Source organism: Bos indicus x Bos taurus, chromosome 9, assembly GCF_003369695.1.
Source record: "Bos indicus x Bos taurus breed Angus x Brahman F1 hybrid chromosome 9, Bos_hybrid_MaternalHap_v2.0, whole genome shotgun sequence".
NCBI classification, from domain to species: domain Eukaryota; kingdom Metazoa; phylum Chordata; class Mammalia; order Artiodactyla; family Bovidae; genus Bos; species Bos indicus x Bos taurus.
In genome coordinates this window covers 28,027,853-28,047,984 of record NC_040084.1, presented here as the reverse complement: position 1 = coordinate 28,047,984, position 20,132 = coordinate 28,027,853, and the positions used below count along the sequence as shown (strand labels likewise).

General features: G+C 38.3%; 1 protein-coding gene across 1 annotated transcript in view; it reads right to left on the bottom strand.

Annotated features, from left to right (window-relative positions):
* The window catches only part of LOC113898890 (triadin-like), a 159,542-nt gene that overhangs the window by 48,146 nt on the left and 91,264 nt on the right, over nt 1–20,132 (bottom strand). The window contains exons 7-8 of the mRNA XM_027552193.1: nt 16,524–16,583; nt 12,691–12,750 (exon numbers count right to left, since the gene is read on the bottom strand). Of these exons, the coding sequence (XP_027407994.1) occupies nt 12,691–12,750; nt 16,524–16,583 (120 nt within the window). The remainder of the gene's footprint in view (nt 1–12,690; nt 12,751–16,523; nt 16,584–20,132) is intronic.

The window sequence follows — 20,132 nt, the reverse complement described above, 5'->3', positions numbered from 1 at the left end:
AGGAGAGGATGCAGGGCAGGCCATATCTGATATGGCCAATTTGCAATCACGTGGGCCAATGTCAGGGAAACAGAGCCTAAAATGAAGAGAGATAAACCTCATTCTAATGATATCATTTGACCCCGAGGTCAAGATGAACTCAAAGACACTTTACTCTGAAACTGTATTTGCAAAAACCAATAAATTCTCTATTTCAGAGGGTCTGCCATTTGTGAAAGTAAGTATCTCTAGTGATAAACCACTGTTAAAATTTTATGAGTTCCAGTCTACTGGCTGTTTAAAAATATGATAAATGCACCTAGGTTATTACATAAGCCTGTAGCATCCCTATTCTAAATCTCTAATGGGTACCAACATATTAAAAGAGACACAATTCCTATTCTAAATCTCTAATGGGTACCAACATATTAAAAGAGACACAATTTCTATACTTATCCTCAGTGTGAGCTTTTATATTTGCCATACTGTGACAGCGCTCAAAGAGTTTACAAACTCTTATAAATGTCTATCTGCTTCTTTTCTAAGGTCTTTGAGAACAAGTACCATGTCTTTTGGGGCTTCCTGGGTGGCTCAGTGGTAAACAAACTGCTTGCCAATGCAGGATGCATGGGTTCTACCCCTGGATCAGGAAAACCCCCTGGAGGAGGAAATGGCAACCTACTTCAATATTCAAAAAAGTCCGGGAAATCTCCTGGTTAGAGAAACCTGACAGGCTACAGTCCATAGGGTCTCAAAGAGTTGGATACGACTGAGCACGCACACACCACATCTTTTATATTGCTAGGTCTCCAATATTTAGCAAATTTCCCTTGGAGATGTTATGCACTGATTAAATATTTGTTGAGTGAAAGAAGAAAAGAAGACATAATTTCTACAAGAAAAAAGAATCAGACTTACATCTTCTTTATTTCCTCCTTTCTTAATGCCTAGCTGCAATATGATCTCAAGAGAATTAGGATTAAAAAAAAAAAAAAAGAGGAAGAAGAAAGAAAGAAAAGTAAAAGACACTAAGGCAATCTACAATTAGCATTTCATAGAGTTGGAAAGATGTCAAGTGGTTAAAGACAGTAAGCTTTATCTAGTGAGCTTCTTAGTGCCTTTAGTCAATTACTAACTAGTAACCCCAGCCAAGACACTCAACTGCTCCAACCCTGAGTTCCCTTTCTATAAAACAGGTTTTATAATACCCACTTCAAGAGTTGTAAGGATTAAATGAGAGCACAGTGAATAAATTTGACTGTTACTACTATCATTTTAAAGTGCCTTGATAAAAATAACTCATATTGGCTGTGCTAAGTCACTTCAGTCATGTTCAACTCTGCGATCCTATGGACATTAGCCAGCCAGGCTCCTCTGTCCATGGAATTCTCCAGACAAGAAGATTGGAGTGGGTTGCCATGCCCTCCTCCAGAGGATCTTTCCAACCCAGGGATCAAACCTGCATTTCTTACATCTGTATTGGCAGGCGTGTTCTTTACCACTAGTGCCATCTGGGAAGCCCTTTATATACAGTATGTAAATGTTAATCCCAAATGCCTAATTTATTCTTTCCAGGATTATTATTCAGAGTACTCTGTCTTCCATGGCTTCTTTCATTAATGTGACCTGATCATTCATAAGAACACTTGTGATGGGCAAGATCCTAAGAGGGTCTCCAAGACTTCCTGCTTCCTTGGTGTTCAGGCCTTGCATAGTCCCTCAGTTGGTATATATGGTAAATTTCCTACCATGGTATGTTATATGGCACATGCATGCATGTTTAGTTGCTCAGTTGTGACACCATGGACTGTAGCCCACAGGTTCCTCTGTCTTTGGGATTGTCCCAGCAAGATTACTGGAGCGGGTTGCCATTTCTTACTCTAGGGGATCTTCCCCACCCAAGGATCGAACCCACATCTCCTGTGGCTCCAGCGTTGGAGATAAATTCTTTACCACTGAGCTACCTGGAAAGCCCTCATATTGGCACAGCTTACTAACTTATTTTGAATATCTGCTTTTGGAATTCCAAGAGAGATGGAATTGAGTAAGATATCATTTTGAAATGTTTTAAGCTTTACTTTTACTGAAAGAAAAATCTTGAGGATTTTTAGGATGCATGATACAAAAAAAATTACTGGGCATTTTGCATCTATATGCTAAGATCACAAGGGAAACTCAGGCTACATAATTTTCCAATAAACTGGTCAAAATCATCCCATGTAAAAAAAACTGTTTCTGACATTTCACTTCCTGTTCCACTCTGTATAATCTCATTAAAATTTAATTCATGGTGTTGGGAAGAGAAAATGTTTTAATGTTAAGTTTTGTTTTTGTTTCTTGTTTCTTCAGAAAATAATTCATTCTGAATATAAACTGTGATCAAAATAATTTACCTTATATGGGTACAGGAAATATTTAAATATCATGATGTGGATGCATACAGGGAAGAAACAGTCTACTTATTTACTCTTTTTCTTATGTATTTCAATCCTTCTTGTTGAAAATCTTCACAGATCAGAACACAACTCCCTCATACTCAAGTTTAGGGTTGATTTTATTTCTCTCTTCATTGAGAGGGAAGTCTGGATTCTTTGTAAGAAACACTAAAAAGACTTAAAAATAGTATCTTTGTATACTCATTTACTTTTTCCAGGCCCGAATATCATTTTTCCTGAATAATTTTTAATATGAACTTTTTCCCTTTCTGAGGTTTAAAAATTTATTTTAAAATTCTTTTTTTTTAAACCGAAACTCCTTTATGTCCTTTCTGCTTTGAGCCCAAGCACACTTTTGTACTGTTCAAACGAAGGCTAGAACATGGGGGATTATCTCAGAGATCCCACAGCATGTCATGACGTTAAATCCCTCTGAAGTATTTTAGCTTCTATCCGGCTAATCCAGATGTGATATAAGAGGCAATCTAGGATCATCAGAGGTAACAAGTCAGCTGACTTTTCAGTACAAAACTTTTCAGTTTTGACTTTTCAGTACAAAACTCCTCCTCAAAAGAATGAGCAACTATTGTCTTACATGATTTCTGTGATTACAAAACACTGGAAAATAGATTCTCTTGACTTCAAAGCAATTCAAGCATTGTAAATGTTTTAAATATAGTCAAGCTGCCATCATCTGAACTCAGACTTGCAACCTAATCTATTTGGGAATGAAAAGCTTACTTAAAAGTAATCTACCGTTGCCCTATAATTTTGGAGCAACCTGAAATCAAGGCTTGGAATTACTAATTAAATTAGGTCCTATTTATGCCAGAGTCCCAATTATTTATTTGTCTAAACAGTTTTTAAAATATGTTCATCTAGAACATTCAATTCAGTTCAGGCACTCAGTTGTGTCCAACTCTTTGGGATACCATGAACTGTAGCACGCCAGGCCTCCCTGTCCATCACCAAGGCCAGGAGTTCACTCAAACTCATATCCATTGAGTTGGGGATGCCATCCAACCATCTCATCCTCTGTCGTCCCCTTCTCCTCCTGCCCTCAATCTTTCCCAGCATCAGGGTCTTTTCAAATGAGTCAGCTCTTCGCATCAGGTGGCCAAAGTATTGGAGTTTCAGCTTCCACATCAGTCCTTCCAATGAACACCCAGGACTGATCTCCTTTAGGATGGACTGGTTGGATCTCCTTGCAGTTTAATATAATTGTTCCAATATCACTCATAAGTGTGTGAAGTATCTGTATAATTGATATTAACTGGTAAATCACCACAGAATACATAAAACCCTAAAAAAAATTATTCTAGATTTCAAATTGTCTAACAAATAATGACAAGCTGATGCATTTGTCAAATCTTGCCCAAGTGGGTATGTACAACATACAAAATTCAAATACAAGATAACTTTCTACAATCAAGTGCTTTTCAAATATAAAAAAGATGGAGTGAACATAAAAGCTATAATATTCTCAAAATACAAGTTTGGAAAATAGAAGGTTGCCCTTTTAGACTGAAACTTAACAGTGAACACATATGAAAGATACCATATATTATCTTGCCAACTATATCTACACACAACAATATTTCAAAAATTATTTTTAATTACAAATAAATATATTGTCACAGTCTGTAAATTATTTTGAGCTCTGTAGGTAGAGAAACATATTACAAAAGTTTCTTAAAGTAAAAGATGATAGCCTATGTTTGGTATGCATAGTTTTTAATGCTATGTTCAAAGCTATAAGGCTCTGTCAAGTATTTTCTGTAGTTTGTCAATGACAAAGGAAGATCCTCTATGGCGAAATCAAATAGCTAAAGGTTTTAGTTTGTTCAGAATTTAATAGCATCTGCCATATGGGGCTTCCCTGATGCTCATATGGTAAAGCGTCTGCCTGCAATGTGGGAGACCTGGGTTCAATCCCTGGGTCAGGAAGATACCCTGAAGAAGGAAATGTCAACCCACTTCAGTAGTCTTGCCTGGAAAATTCCATGGATGGAGGAGCCTAGTAGGCTACAGTCCATGGGGAAGCAAAGAGTCGGACATGACTGAGCGACTTCACTTTCTTTCTTTCTTATACAGTAACTGAAAATATTCTATGGAAATAGATTCGATTGTTTCATTTAAACAGCACAAGTTGGATTAATCAGATCTAGTTAACTCATTACCACAAAGGTATTTTAATGTAAGTTCTAATGGAGTAATATACTTGAATGATTTTTTAAAATTTATTTTTAATTGAAGGGTAATTGCTTTATAGTATTATGTTAGTATCTACCAAAGATCAACATCAATCAGCCATATGTCTACCCATGTCGCCTCCCACTTGAAATGAATGATTCTTTAAATACATTGCTGTATTTCACAAACTTACCTTTTGCCATTCAGTTATGACCAACCTAGATAGCATATTGAAAAGCAGAGATTTTACTTTGCCGACAAAGGTCCGTCTAGTCAAGGCTATGGTTTTTCCAGTGGTCATGTATGGATGTGAGAGTTGGACTGTGAAGAAAGCTGAGTCCTGAAGAATTGATGCTTTAGAACTGTGGTGTTGGAGAAGACTCTTGAGAGTCCCTTGGACTGCAAGGAGATCCAACCAGTCCATCCAAAGGAAATCAGTCCTGGGTGTTCATTGGAAGGACTGATGTTGAAGCTGAAACTCCAATACTTTGGCCACCTCATGCGAAGAGTTGACTCATTGGAAAAGACCCTGATGATGGGAGGGATTAAGGGCAGGAGGAGAAGGGGACGACAGAGGATGAGATGGCTGGATGGCATCACCGACTCAATGGGCATGAGTCTGAGTGAACTCTAGGAGTTGGTGATGGACAAGGAGGCCTGGTGTGCTGTGATTCATGGGGTCGCAAAAAGTCGGACACGACTGAGCGACTGAACTGAACTGAACTGAAGCATCAAGGACACAAACACATATTTTCTAAAACTGAGTCCTTCAATTCAGAATGTATTACTATTGGAGTTTTAGTTTTACCACAACGGCCTCCTAATCTTATATTGTATATCTTGTAAATGTATACCTTCCTTCCTAAGGCAATCTAGATGAAAGCTTCTTCATAATTTGAAAATAACAACTTTTTACTACTGGAGTATCTGTGGTGCTATCTCTAAAAAAGGCAGATTGTTTTTCTTACCTATGAGCTTATCAAACAATTAATCCTAAATTATCTATCTCTTATGTTTTCAGTTATACCTCATCCCTTTAAGCAGCAGTCTCTCACAAATCTGTTTATCAGGCACTAAATTCACCTCCCAAAGCAAAATTGAAGACTCTTACTCCTTATACATTCACACACACGCATATAAAAGAAAGAAACACTACTTTCTTCTCATTTTTGGATCTCCATTCCAATCTGGATTTATCCTTTCACTGCTCCTGTCTTTTCTGTCATCACATCACAACTTCTAAGTGACATTTGCCAAGTTGATAATTTTTAACTTCTTGAAACATCCACTTCTAAAATGTCTCTATTACCAAACCCTTTTGCTTTTCTTTTAACCTCTCCCCCAATTCCTTTTAGTCCCTATTACTTTATTTTCCATTTTCTAATGTCTCGATGTTGGGAATTCCCCAGGTCTTGATTCTGTATTCTATTCTCTTCTTTTGACACAATCTCTCCAGGTGATCTCATGCGTTCCCAGGACAATAATTTTTATCTAAATGGACTGCTGTTTTTACGGTTTCACTTCAGTATCTGCTCTGAATTCCAGACCCGCCTCTCTGACTCCTTGGAGTATATGGGCTGTGGAGCCACACCGCCAGAGTTAATGTTCTGGTCCTGACATTTACTGTGTGTCTGAAGCAAGTTACTTAACCTCTCTGTGTCTTGCTGTGCTGTGCTCAGTAGCTCAGTCAATTCCCACTCTTTGAAACCCCCATGAATGGTAGCCCACCAGACTCCTCTGTCCAAAGAATTTTCCAGGCAAAAATATTGGAGCAGGGGTTGCCATTTTCTACTTCAGGGGATGTTCCTGTCCTAAGGATCAAACCCATGTCTCTTGAACCTCCTGCATTGACAGGTGGACTCTTTACTACCACACCACCTGGAAAGCCCCTCTCTGTCTTCAGTGTCTCAATTTTACAAGGATTATTATAAGAGCTTATTTATTTCTCCTAAAGATCGAATGAGTTAGTATATATGCTGCTGCTGCGAAGTCGCTTCAGTCATGTCCGACTCTGTGCGACCTCATAGACCGCAGCCCACCAGGCTCCTCTGTCCACGGGATTCTCTTGACAAGAATACTGGAGTGGGTTGCCATTTCCTTCTCCAGAGTTAGTATGTATAAAGTACTTAAAATAGTTCCTGATACAAAAGTTGAGAAAATGAAAGGAATCTAGGGTCCAGTGCCTAGGGCTCAGCAGCTTCAATGCCAGAACTAGTTCAATCCCTGGTCAGGGAACTAAGATCCTACATGCTACATGGTGTGGCCAAAAATAAATTAATAAAATTTTAAAAAATGAATTATGCTGTGTCACATATACCTGAAACAACACACTTGAATTCTAGGTGTTTTCCATTACAGCTGTTTTCATATAGGCTTCCCCATTTCAATAAATGACCCCATCTTTTCATTGGTGCACCTCTTCTCTTTTCTCCCTCTAACCCTATTATCTAAATGGGAAAGTACCTGTGTTAAATACAAATCAAAACATTTCTCTCCACTGTAAACACCCGTCAAGAGTTTCCCATCACACTTTTAATAAATTCAAACTCCTGTGCATGTCCCAGGTAGTGCAAGTGGTAAAGAATCCGCCTTCCAATGCAGGAGACTTAAGAGACATGGGTTCGATCCCTGGGTCAGGAAGATGCCCTGGAGAAGGAAATGGCAATCCAGTCCAGTATTTCTTGCCTGGAAAATTCCATGAACAAAGGAGCCTGGCAGGCTACACTCCATAGGCTTGCAAAGAGTAAGACATGACTAAGCACACAGGTAAAATGTCCCTGCATATCCTGACCCCTTGTACCTCCTCTCCCACAAATCATACATATACACACTATCATATACACACCACATTAACACATATAAAGATGTCCTCATCAATGGCTGGATCCTTCCAGTACACTGGATTACAAATAAATGTCTCTGAGAGAGGCTGATGAACCCATTGTTCCCATTGTTATTGCCCAGATTTGTTTCCTCCAAGTCCCTTACCCCGTGTTACACATGTGGACATTATGTTTTCTCAGTCAATGTATGCCTCCCATATCAAACTGTAAGCTCCATTAGGCCAGGGCCTAATTGGTTTATCCACCTTTAGGTATACTAAGCCCTTGGTACAATAGAGGCATTTAATGACTATTTCCTGTAGGAATGCATGTAAGAATAAATGAGTGAATTCATCCTTTTCTAGTAGCTTATTTCAGAAAAGTTAGCCTGGTTTTTCAGGATCCTTTTTATTATTTATACTTTTATTCAGATAATTCTTCAGGAAAAAATCATGTTGCTACAGTTTATGTAAAGAACAAATTACATTTGTGTCTCGTGAGCACCTTAAATTGCCCAATTTTATTATGTTGTTTGATTGAGCCATCTTTTGTAGCTTTTAGGGGAACTCAAAGATAGGTTTAGTCATTGTACAATTCAGGTCTTCAAAACCATTTCATATATGAATTTTATCTTCTACAACATTTCTGAAAGAATCTTTATTACAGACACATTGGATAGCCTCTTTCAACTTCCATTTCCCTCCTTCCAATTGGAAAAATTGGAATGCAAAAAAAAAAAAACAACAAAAAACTGTCTTCTGGACTCCCTTGCAGCATAATAAATTTTATTATTTAGATGCTCCTATAGGAGACTGAAAAAAGGCAGGAATGCTTTTGCAAACAAGGCCACTTTAATGTGAGTGAGTGGCTGAGTCTGGCCTCAACACTTTCAGTATCTAGTCTGTGGGTGTGGAAAGACAGGCCTCGAGGCAGCTTTGAAGAACAAAGCAGTTTCCTGGCCTAGAGATAATCTTTGCTGCTCCATAATTCAATGTAGTCTCTTGATACCAATTTTTCCTGTCCTTACAACAATTTTTTGTGCATCCAGTTCCCTGTACATAACCCCTACCGCTTGTATTAACTAGAGTGGTACGTATATCTAGCACTTAGTGAAACTGAAAGTGAAGTCGCTCAGTCGTGCCCAGCTCTTTGAGACCCCATGGATAGTAGTCTGCACCAAGCTCCTCCGCCCATGGGATTTTCAAGGCAAGAGTAGTGGAGTGGATTGCCATTTCCTTCTCCAATCTAGCACTTAAGCCTGATACAAACATAAGGAAGATTTTAAGTTTTTACTTCCTTTCGTCTTTGCTTTTTTAAAAATAGTATTTCTTCAGGGTGAAACACATCTCATAACATTGTAAAAATATATTGGTGATTTTTTTTTTCATTTCAATTGATATTTTTAGAATGACATATTTGGATTTTTTCACTGTGGACAATTTCAAATATATGCAAACAAGAACTTATTATACTAAATCCCAATGTATCAGTTATCCAGTTTCAATTCATGGACTAGCAACTTTATCTCCTATAAAATCCCACCTATCTTTTCCCTAATAGATCACTAACAAAGTGTGATTTAGCAGTTTCAAGCATTAGAAGCTCTTTTATGAAACAGAACTTAAGCCTTAAATTCATTTGCATCTATATAATAGTAAAATATAAATGTAATAAAATAAAATAATAATATAACGTATAAATATGCTCTATAATCATACTAATATGAAAGTTAATAGAAATATAAAAAAAGTACTGTGATAAAACCCATATATTAAATAAGCATCTAGGCATATTTCACATCTTGCAGATTTGCTACTATTTGGGACTAGAATAATGCTATCAGATGTTCTGCTGTGTTCTTCTAACTATTTTAGGAAAAAATAACATACGAATTGCAGCTTTTTAAGATTTTAGGTTATTCTCAATTTCTCTTGTTATCTCTAGAAATTTTTACTATTTTAATAATTAGCTTCAAACTGGCTGTTTTTAAAGCATATTTCCCTCTCACGAAAATATAGTTGGAAAATTATTAAACTCTGAAAAGAAACATGGGCTTCCCTGGTGGCTCAGACAGTAAAGAATCCACCTGCAATGTGGGAGACCTGGGTTGGCAACCCACTCCAGTATTCTTGCCTGGAGAATCCCTATGGACAGAGGAGACTGGCAGGCTATAGTCCATGTGGTTGCAAAGAGTCAGACACAACTGAGTGACTAAGAACAGCACAGAACAAAAAGAAACATGAATTGGAGATCAACACTAATTGAATATCTCTGTCTGTCTGTCTGTCTCTCTCTCTCATACACATACATACAAACACAATTTTGAGTATGTAGAAGTTGTGTTAGTGCTCGGTTGCTCAGTCATGTCTGACTCTGTCATCCCATGGACTGTAGCCCACCAGCTCCTCTGTCCATGGAATTTTCTAGGCAAGGATATTGGAGCAGGTTGTGATTTCCTCTTATAGGGCATCTTCTCAACCCAGGGATTGAACTTGGGTTTCCTGGGTCTCCTGCACTGGCAGGAGGATTCTTTCCCACTAATCACCTGGGAAGCCATTTGGAAGTTAAGATCGTGCAAACAAATAACTTGTGCATATTTTAATCAGGAATTTGAACTGATTGGTAAAAGCCAATAGTATTTCATGTAATTAAATGTAAAAATGACATATAAACAAACTGAAAAATGATTCCAGGGACAAGCTTGATTTTTCCACACTTGCTGAGCAGCCCTCCCCAGATATGCTGTGCAGTCACCCAGTTCAGACCTTGCTTCAGTGGATGAGCACTGGCCTTGCAGGTAAGGATACTGGCATAATTAGTTCTCTTGCCAGTGGTGTACAATCGCACTCTGACATGACTGCTGTGCTAATAACACAGGTCTCCTAGTAACAGAGACGTATCGGATTTTCCCATCACTCTCTGAACAGAAAAGTGTGGTGCCTTTCCCTTCAAAAACAAAATTCAAATCAAAACTACCACCATATACACACCATTGCATTTTGCCGAAAGCATTTTTCAGGATTTTGCTTTTTCACACCTGTGATAAAGACTTTGACAATTCTAATTCAAAACTTTCCTCTGCAAACACTTCAGTAAAACTGATGGCCCAGGTAAAACCGTGTTTCTCTTTAGCACTCAATCATATAGCTGTCACAGATACAGTGATCCAAGCAATCAACTCTCAGTATCATCATGTGGTAAGAATTGTGTTTTCCCTTTCTTATGATAATGTTAGGGCAAGTACACTGATTGAAACCACCCACCCTGGCCAGGCACCATAGTAACCATTTGCTTGAGTTATTTTACAACAGGAGGTTCTGGTAAGGAACAGGGAACTAATAAGGCTCCACAAACCGGAAGAGTTCGGGAAAGGTCAAAAGGAAACACCACATGTCCAACCATCTCCCAGAATCCTTCTCTCTGGCATCCATCTTGACTGAACAAGGCGTGTACCACCAGGAAGGACTTGAGTCAGAATGATTGGCTAAGGACAACCAGGAAACTAATCCCATCACCATAAAACCTGAGACTGCAAGCCATGTGGCAGAGCAGTTCTCCTGGGTTCCCTTACCCTACTGCTCTCCACCCGGGTCCCCTTTCCCAATAAAATCTCTTGCTTTGTCAGCACATGTGTCTCCTCGGACAATTCATTTCCCAGTGTTAGACAAGAGCCCAGTTTCGGGCCCTGGAAGGGGTCCCCCTTCCTGCAAGATGCACATTTCACTAGAAGAATAAAGATGCTTTAAACAAAACAAGATAAATGAATGTTCAATAATAAAATTAATATAATAATAATAATAATAATTGAAGTTCAAAGTAATTGGCAGTCAAGTCCCCAAATCAGAGAACACATGACTATCTCTTCCTGGATTATTTCATAAGCCAAGCAGTCATGTATTTTACATTTTACCCTACTTATAGCACGATTTTCTGTAATTTCTATTTACTACTTATTTACTATTTAACAAGAGTAATCCATGTCTAGTTTGTCATCCTATGATCTCCTTTTTCTCCTTTACCACATTCTATTCCCAACCAACGCTGTTATTTCCTAAGAGAAGTCTTCACTAATGGCATCCAGCCCAGTCTACTCTCCCAACACCATGTCCTACCTTGGAGCTCTCTTCAATTTCACCTTCATTTAAGCTTACCTACTGACTCATTTTCAATGGCATTGTTTTCAGCTTATTATCACACAGGGAAGATCAGGAAATCTCATTTGCTTTGTGTTAATATAGCTCAGAGGAATTCGTTTGCTACCCCATGCACAAAGGCCCTAAGAGATTTGCATTTTAATAGAGGACAATTCTTTCATAATTCAAAGAAATGGAGTTTCTCTAATGGTGGAATTTCAAGCATCACTGACAGTAGTGGAGGAAATATTTGGGGTGAAAATACTTACACCAAACAATAATGGTTGGGACTACTATCTTTTTCACCTAGATTTAAGCTTAACTTGAATAAAAGCAGATATTCATGTTTGAACAAGAGCAAAAGCAGAACTAAATTTAAAGCAAAAATCTACACTGTTGAACAACACTATTTCTTAATGGAATGCATTATTATCTTTGTGTTCTTCACTTCTCATCTTTGCAAAGTTATACTATGTAGCTCTTCTCAGTTTCATTATGTCTTGACAAAGATGGCCTTAAAGTTCTCCTCAGCTTCACTAAACTTAGGCACCTTCTGGTCCTTAGGCTCCTGACCTTTCTTTTCTCGCAGCATTTACTTTAGAAAATTTGTAATTGTAAATTTTTCTCTGCTTTTTCAAGACATAAATCTTCTTAAAAGCCTTCTTTTAGTTTTACAACCTAGAGTGCTTTTTTCAGAGATGTGGAAGCCACTTCTTTGAAATATAGTCATCAAGAAAGATAGTGCATCCATCTCCAGGTTCTGTGGGAGGGTAGGAACCTAATTCCCTTGGGAGCCTTGCTCCAAGTTGCAGAAGTACTCTCTTGACTTGAAAATAAGAAAAAGTTCACTCTGCTTCTGAGTAAGCTCAATCAGCAAACACAGATGGCTTACAATCCTCCCACCCTTTTCCAGCTCTTAAAATCTCTCTTGCTTTGGTTTCAGTGAGACAGACTTCAGAATGATTTCTGGTCTCCTATCTATTTAACCTTGTACTAAGAATTTTTTGCTTTGACATCCTGTACATGGACAGATTCAAGTAACTATATTAAATCTGTTTACACTGCCTCAAGAGTCCATCATTAACGAGCATCCTGATATAATCCAAGGAAGCAAAGAAAGTACAATACCTTTTCTTTTCACATCCATGGCAGTTTCCTTCTCAGTTTTCATTTTGACATCTTCTTTGTCTGGCAGTAAAATGAGAAAATTATAAACATCTGTTTGCTAAGTCTGCTAAGTCATTTCAGTCATGTCCAACTCTGTGTGACCCCAGACACGGCAGCCTACCAGGCTCTCTGTCCCTGGGATTCTCCAGGCAAGAACACTGGAGTGGGTTGCCATTGCACTGCCTTCTCCAGTGCATAAGAGTGAAAAGTGAAAGTGAAGTCGCTCAGTCGTGTCCAACTCTTTGCGACCCCATGGACTGCAGCCCACCAGGCTCCTCCATCCATGGGATTTTTCCAGGCAAGAGTACTGGAGTGGGTTGCCATTGCTTTCTCCTATTTCAGGGCACATTTTACTGCTATTAACATCCAATTCATCTTGTATACAGTGATTCTAAATTAGAGTCAATAGTCATGTCAAATATGAGTGAACTAGCACCACTGTAACAGAACAGTAGTTTCTGTGTGCTTTCCTTTCAGGGAAGGAACACGTTTTCACTAAGTCAAAGAAATAATCTCTCATGATTGTACGGATATTAGATAACATTGTTAATTATGATATAATCCAACAGTTTTTCTAAAGGATATTAAAAGGGGTATATTGAATGTTCTCTGGGTTATCAGGCCACCATAAGCATGTCAAAAGCTCAGAAAAGTCTTGAGATCACTTGGGACTTCAGATGCACTATTTGAAAATGCAAATAATGCATTCAAAAAGAACAAAATAGCAAACCAATCAACTAGTTTCTTTCCCATATATTCAATAATTTGCTCTTTTGATAGACCATTTTATTAAACTAAATTGAATAGTAATAGTGACATATATATAATCAAGAAAAATAATGAAGTAGAATTGAGTATCATCACTAAGGAAGGAAAAAAATACTCAGTAACACATTTTAGTGGGGAATGGAATGCAAAAGTAGGAAGTCAAGAAACACCTGGAGTAACAGGCAAATTTGGCCTTGGAATACGGAATGAAGCAGGGCAAAGGCTAATAGAATTTTGCCAAGAGAACGCACTGGTCATAGCAAGCACCCTCTTCCAACAACACAAGAGAAGACTCTACACATGGACATCACCAGATGGTCAAAAACGAAATTAGATTGATTATATTCTTTGCACCCAAAGATGGAGAAGCTATATAGAGTCAGAAAAAAACAAGACTAGGAGCTGACTGTGGCTCAGATCGTGAACTCGTTCTTGCCAAATTCAGACTTAAACTGAAGAAAGTAGGGAAAACGACTAGACCATTCAGGTATGACCTAAATCAAATCCCTTATGAGTATACATGGAAGTGAGAAATAGATTTAAGGGCCTAGATCTGATAGATAGAGTGCCTGATGAACTATGGACGGAGGTTCATGACATTGTACAGGAGACAGGGATCAAGACCATCCCCATGGAAAAGAAATGCAAAAACGCAAAATGGCTGTCTGGGGAGGCCTTACAAATAGCTGTGAAAAGAAGTGAAAAGCAAAGGAGAAAAGGAAAGATATAAATATCTGAATGCAGAGTTCCAAAGAATAGCAAGGAGAGATAAGAAAGCCTTCCTCAGCAATCAATGCAAAGAAATAAAGGAAAACAACAGAATGGGAAAGACTAGAGATCTCTTCAAGAAAACTGGAGATACCAGGGGAACATTTCATGCAAAGATGGGCTCGATAAAGGACAGAAATGGTATGGACCTAACAGAAGAAGAAGATATTAAGAAGAGGTGGCAAGAACACAGAACTGTACAAAAAAGATCTTAATGACCCAGATAATCACGATGGTAGCCAGACATCCTGGAATGTGAAGTCAAGTAGGCCTTAGAAGCATCACTACAAACAAAGCTAATGGAGGTGATGGAATTCCAGTTGAGCTATTCCAAATCCTGAAAGATGATGCTGTGAAAGGGCTGCACTCAATATGCCAGCAAATTTGGAAAACTCAGCAGTGGCCACAGGACTGGAAAAGGTCAGTTTTCATTCCAATCCCAAAGAAAGTCAATGCCAAAGAATGCTCAAACTACCCCACAGTTGCACTCATCTCACATGCTAGTAAAGTAATGCTCAAAATTCTCCAAGCCAGGCTTCAGCAATATGTGAACCATGAACTTCCTGATGTTCAAGCTGGTTTTAGAAAAGGCAGAGGAATCAGAGATCAAATTGCTAACATGCGCTGGGTCATGGAAAAAGCAAGAGAGTTCCAGAAAAACATCTATTTTTGCTTTATTGACTATGCCAAAGCTTTGACTGTGTGGATCACAATAAACTGTGGAAAATTCTTCAAGAGATGGGAATACCAGACTATCTGATCTGCCTCTTGAGAAATTTGTATGCAGGTCAGGAAGCAAAAGTTAGAACTGGACATGGAACAACAGACTGGTTCCAAATAGGAAAAGGAGTTCGTCAAGGCTGTATATTGTCACCCTGTTTATTTAACTTATATGCAGAGTACATCATGAGAAATGCTGGACTGGAAGAAACACAAGCTGGAATCAAGATTGACAAGAGAAATACCAATAACCTCAGATATGCAGATGATATCACCCTTATGGCAGAAAGTGAAGAGGAACTCAAAAGCCTCTTGATGAAAGTGAAAGAGGAGAGTGAAAAAGTTGGCTTAAAGCTCAACATTCAGAAAATGAAGATCATGGCATCCGGTCCCATCTCTTCATGGGAAATAGATGGGGAAACAGTGGAAACTTTGTCAGATTTTATTTTTGGGGGCTCCAAAATCACTGCAGATGGTGACTGCAGCCATGAAATTAAAAGATGCTTACTCCTTGGAAGAAAAGTTATGACCAACCTAGATAGCATATTCAAAAGCAAAGACATTACTTTGCCAACAAAGGTCCGTCTAGTCAAGGCTATGGTTTTTCCAGTGGTCATGTATGGATGTGAGAGTTGGACTGTGAAGAAAGCTGAGTCCCGAAGAATTGATGCTTTTGAACTGTGGTGTTGGAGAAGACTCTTGAGAGTCCCTTGGACTGCAAGGAGATCCAACCAGTCCATTCTGAAGGAGATCAGCCCTGGGTGTTCTTTGGAAGGGATGATGCTAAAGCTGAGACTCCAGTACTTTGGCCACCTCATGTGAAGAGTTGACTCATTGGAAAAGACTCTGATGCTGGGAGGGATTGGGGGCAGGAGGAGAAGGGGATGACAGAGGATGAGATGGCTGGATGGCATCACCGACTCGATGGATGTGAGTTTGAGTGAACACCGGGAGTTGGTGATGGACATGGAGGCCTGGTGTGCTGCAATTCATGGGGTCGCAAAGAGTGGGACACGACTGAGCGACTGAACTGACTGACTGAACTGACTGAACACATTTTAAGAATGTTTAGGCTTGAATTTTCTTTTAAAAATTATCAATCTCAACTTCATTTGGAATATTTATATTTGTTTGTTAAGGACAATAACTAAAATTGTTAAGGGAATTTCTTTCCTAGAAAGAACAGCTTTAACAGTAACATTACAAATGAATACTAATTAAGTTATGTTAGCTTTAAAACTGGAGAAGGCAATGGCAACTCACTCCAGTACTCTTGCCTGGAAAATCCCATGGAAGGAGGAGCCTGGTAGGCTGCAGTCCATGGGGTCGCTAAAAGTTAGACACGACTGAGCAACTTCATTTTCACTTTTCACTTCTCACTTCCATGCATTGGAGAAGGAAATGGCAACCCACTCCAGTGTTCTTGCCTGGAGAATCCCAGGGATGGAAGAGTCTGGTGGACTGCCATCTATGGGGTCGCACAGAGTCGGACACGACTGAAGCGACTTAGCAGCAGCAGCAGCTTTCAAATTGCTTACCTTTCTTTTTTGTTTCAGAAGTCACGTTCTTCTCAGCTTTCTTCTTTTCTTCTTCTTTTTCTAGAGAAGAAATTTAAAATATTCCTTTAGGAAAATGTAGTACAAAAGGAAAATCAAGTTTTGAATAAAGGATTACTGGTAAAGTTAATTCTGCCTCCAGATAGTTTTGTGACTTTGAGCAAGTGATTTAATCTCACTAAGCCTTATTTTTCTCTTTTGTAAAATAACAGTACTTCCTTTAAAGTTAGATAATGTTTACAAAACATTCTGCACAGTGGCTGGCTGACAGCAAGTGCATGCAATGGTAGGCTGCTAATATTCTTTACAAAAAGTGAAAAAGATAGTTCAAGCTTTCTGAACCAAACAGTTGTTTGTCTAGTGCCTAAAATAAGATATTAATACTGGAAATTAAAATATAATTTCAGAGGAATGATTTTGCAGGTAGGCTAAAAGAATTACTTTTTGTTTTCATATGTTCAGTCTCCTTAGAAATAATACATTAGGCCATTGTGTGTGTGTTAGTCGCTCAGTTGTGTCTGACTCTTTGCGACCCCATGGACTGTAGCTCATCAGGCTCTTCTGTCCATGGAATTCTCCAGGCAAGGATACTGGGGTGGGTAGCTGTTCCCTTCTCCAGGGGATCTTTCCAACCCAGGGATTGAACCCAAGTCTCCTGCATTGTGGGCAAATTCTTTACTGCCTGAGTCACCAGGGAGGCCCACAATAGGCCATTAATGATATCTATTTTGATTTTACTGTTTTTCAAATCTGCCTCTTGTCAACAGACATTTGGAGTCTGGTGACATTTGTCTGGCACTGTACTGGGGACATAAGTTCCAGTGGCCTTTCTGAGTGGCTCTATCAATCCGTGTGCTCAGACTGTCTTTTCACCCAGAGGTTGCAGTAAATCTGACTGACACACAGAGTGGTTTGACACTTTGTGGGGCCTCTAGACTTCTTCATGGGGGATTTGTCTTTCAGAGATCTGAGAAAATCTTGGTCTGAGGGGCAGAAGGAAACTCAAATGGTGGCCAGTGATAGCCATGCAACAACTAGACATCCCTGGACACTCTTCTGGTAAGTGCTCTCATTTCAGATGACAAAGTCATGTAGAAGTACACAGTTGTTAAAATGGAATATTCAGTACTTTTAGGTGTGAGGCAGCTGTAAGCACAGTTAATGTCGGAAACTGACTGATTTTTATCTTCAGTTAGTAGTGCGATTTACCTTATATTTGAAATACCTTTCTGTTTGTAATTTGTCTCCTCAAGTATAAATTCCAGGCATTCGAAGATTTTTATTACCCAGAACTATTATGAGATTGTTACTATGCTGAAGAAACTCAATGTGTAGTTCTAGTATGAATGCTTAAGTTGCCTACTAATGACTGCATCTTATTAAATACAGGAATTAATTCATTCCCTTAGGTATAGAGATTTTTTACCTACAAGATCAAACACAACCCTTTCTTTCAATGTCAGACGTATAATTTATAAAGAACCTCTTTTCATGACTCTTAGAGATAAGTTAGTGTGGTAGGGAGAAATATATTCACACTCTGTCTAAATGTATCTACAGCGTACCATTACAGCTCATCTAATCAGAAGTAGAAAGTCAGGAAGTCAGATTTTGATAGTTCTAGAGTCAGAAATAAACCAAGTGAATTCTACTTTGCTTTTTCCTAAAGGTTTATCCATATTAAATATGTAAATCATGTTTAAAATTCTGAATAAATATACTTTTGATTTAAGTATCAGTACTTTCAGCTTCTCTGGAGGAAATTTTATGTTGTAGGAAATTTTTCATCTTATCTAAATAGATACATATGCCAGACAATTGAATTGGCATTTGCTAATAAACATTACCATCGGATGCCACATGTCAGAAAAGGAGTTAATTAACACAGAGACTAACTGTAAATATTTCTTAGCCTAACTTAAAAATCAATGCCATAGTCATGATAAATACAGGATAAGATCACATGATAAGATCACAATTTAGTATCCAACTTAGTATCTGAGTCTCTAAGTTTCATAATGTAGATGAATAAATATTTTATTAAAAAGTTCATGATAATTAGTTCATGTTATATTAAACTTGGGAATGAAAGTAGGTATTTGAGGCTATAAGATGGAAGACATTCTTTTCATTTTTTTTTAAAGAGAATTACTTTGTGTAATAAATTCTACCCTTTATATTAATATAGCTGGGATTTTATTGTGGTGATACAGTATCCTTGCTTTAGTTCAGATTGATTAATGCTTCCATTATACACTCTTCCTGTGATTATGGCCATACACTGAAAGAGTCGTGAATAAGAACAGAAATCCACAAAAAGCAGGTATAAATAATGTACTTTAATAACATTTTTATGAATTAGACCTTTAAGCTGTCATTATGGGACTTACTTTATTCATGGTTAATTTATTTAAAATATCAACTTCTGAAGATCCCTTCATTTCTTCAAGTACTACCATCTATTCTCTATGTGATCTGGCAGCAGAGAAATTAAATTTTTCATTTATAAAAGGTACAACAATTTAATTATCTCCTTCTTGGATGTAAAAGTAATCCATGTTTCTTACATGAAGACTCTCCTTCCCTTGACATTTTTCTCCTTCAGTAGTCAACAATCCTCCTTTCTTTCCACCTGACTATGCACCCACATATCCAATTTACTCCTCATGCTCTCCTCCAATTTGTTTGCTGTTTTGTTAGTAACAGCTAGAGAAGAGTTAGGACATTTTATATCATGGGTTCTCAGAGGGTTCGCAATTGAGTGTGTCCATAGAGTGTGAACTTATCAGTATAGTGCCTTTCTCTGACAAAGTGTCATAGGCTGGGAAATGATGGCTCTATCTGGTAGGGATCACAGGAAAGACTGGCTGAGAGAGAAATTCTGTCCACAATAAGCAGCTCTGAGCCACAAGTATGTTATTAGTTTCTGCATAAATTAACATCAGATGAAAGAAAAATTAAATGACTTACTTTTTACTTCCTAAGCCCTTACAATGGGCTTTTCTCTTGCTTTTAAATGTTTTTATGCCATCTCAAAGCCAGAGAATTCACAATAGTTAATTATAATTGTAAAGCTTTTGAAGATGCCTGTTCTTAGCAAAACGAGCAAACAAATGCAAATGCTTCATTTTCATCTTATGTTTTGTTCTTCCCCCTCATGCCTTTCTTGTGTAGAGATTATCCAAAATTTACATGCTTTTGTAACTCTCTGTGGCCAGGATTGATGTATTCTTGGTCCCAGTTAAGTAAATAAGGACATGCTTCTTTCATAACAATGCATTCCAACACAGCTCTTCACTGTCACCTTGTTTGCTTAGAGTGGCAGAGGTTGACCTGGAGCCCTAGTCACAGTACATCACGGAAAACGTCACAGAAACAGATAAGTTCAATTACACCAATGACTATCAGAGCTTTCCATTGTTATCTACAGAGAGGAATGAAACACGAGACAATGGGAGGGTGCTAGCACCGGTGACTTTGGTCTGAATTCTGTCTCTGATCCCTTCTGGTTGTGACATTGCAACGTGCTCTGACACACGGAATTTCATTTACCTCATTTGAAAAATGGAACTAGTAAAATCTACCTTGCCA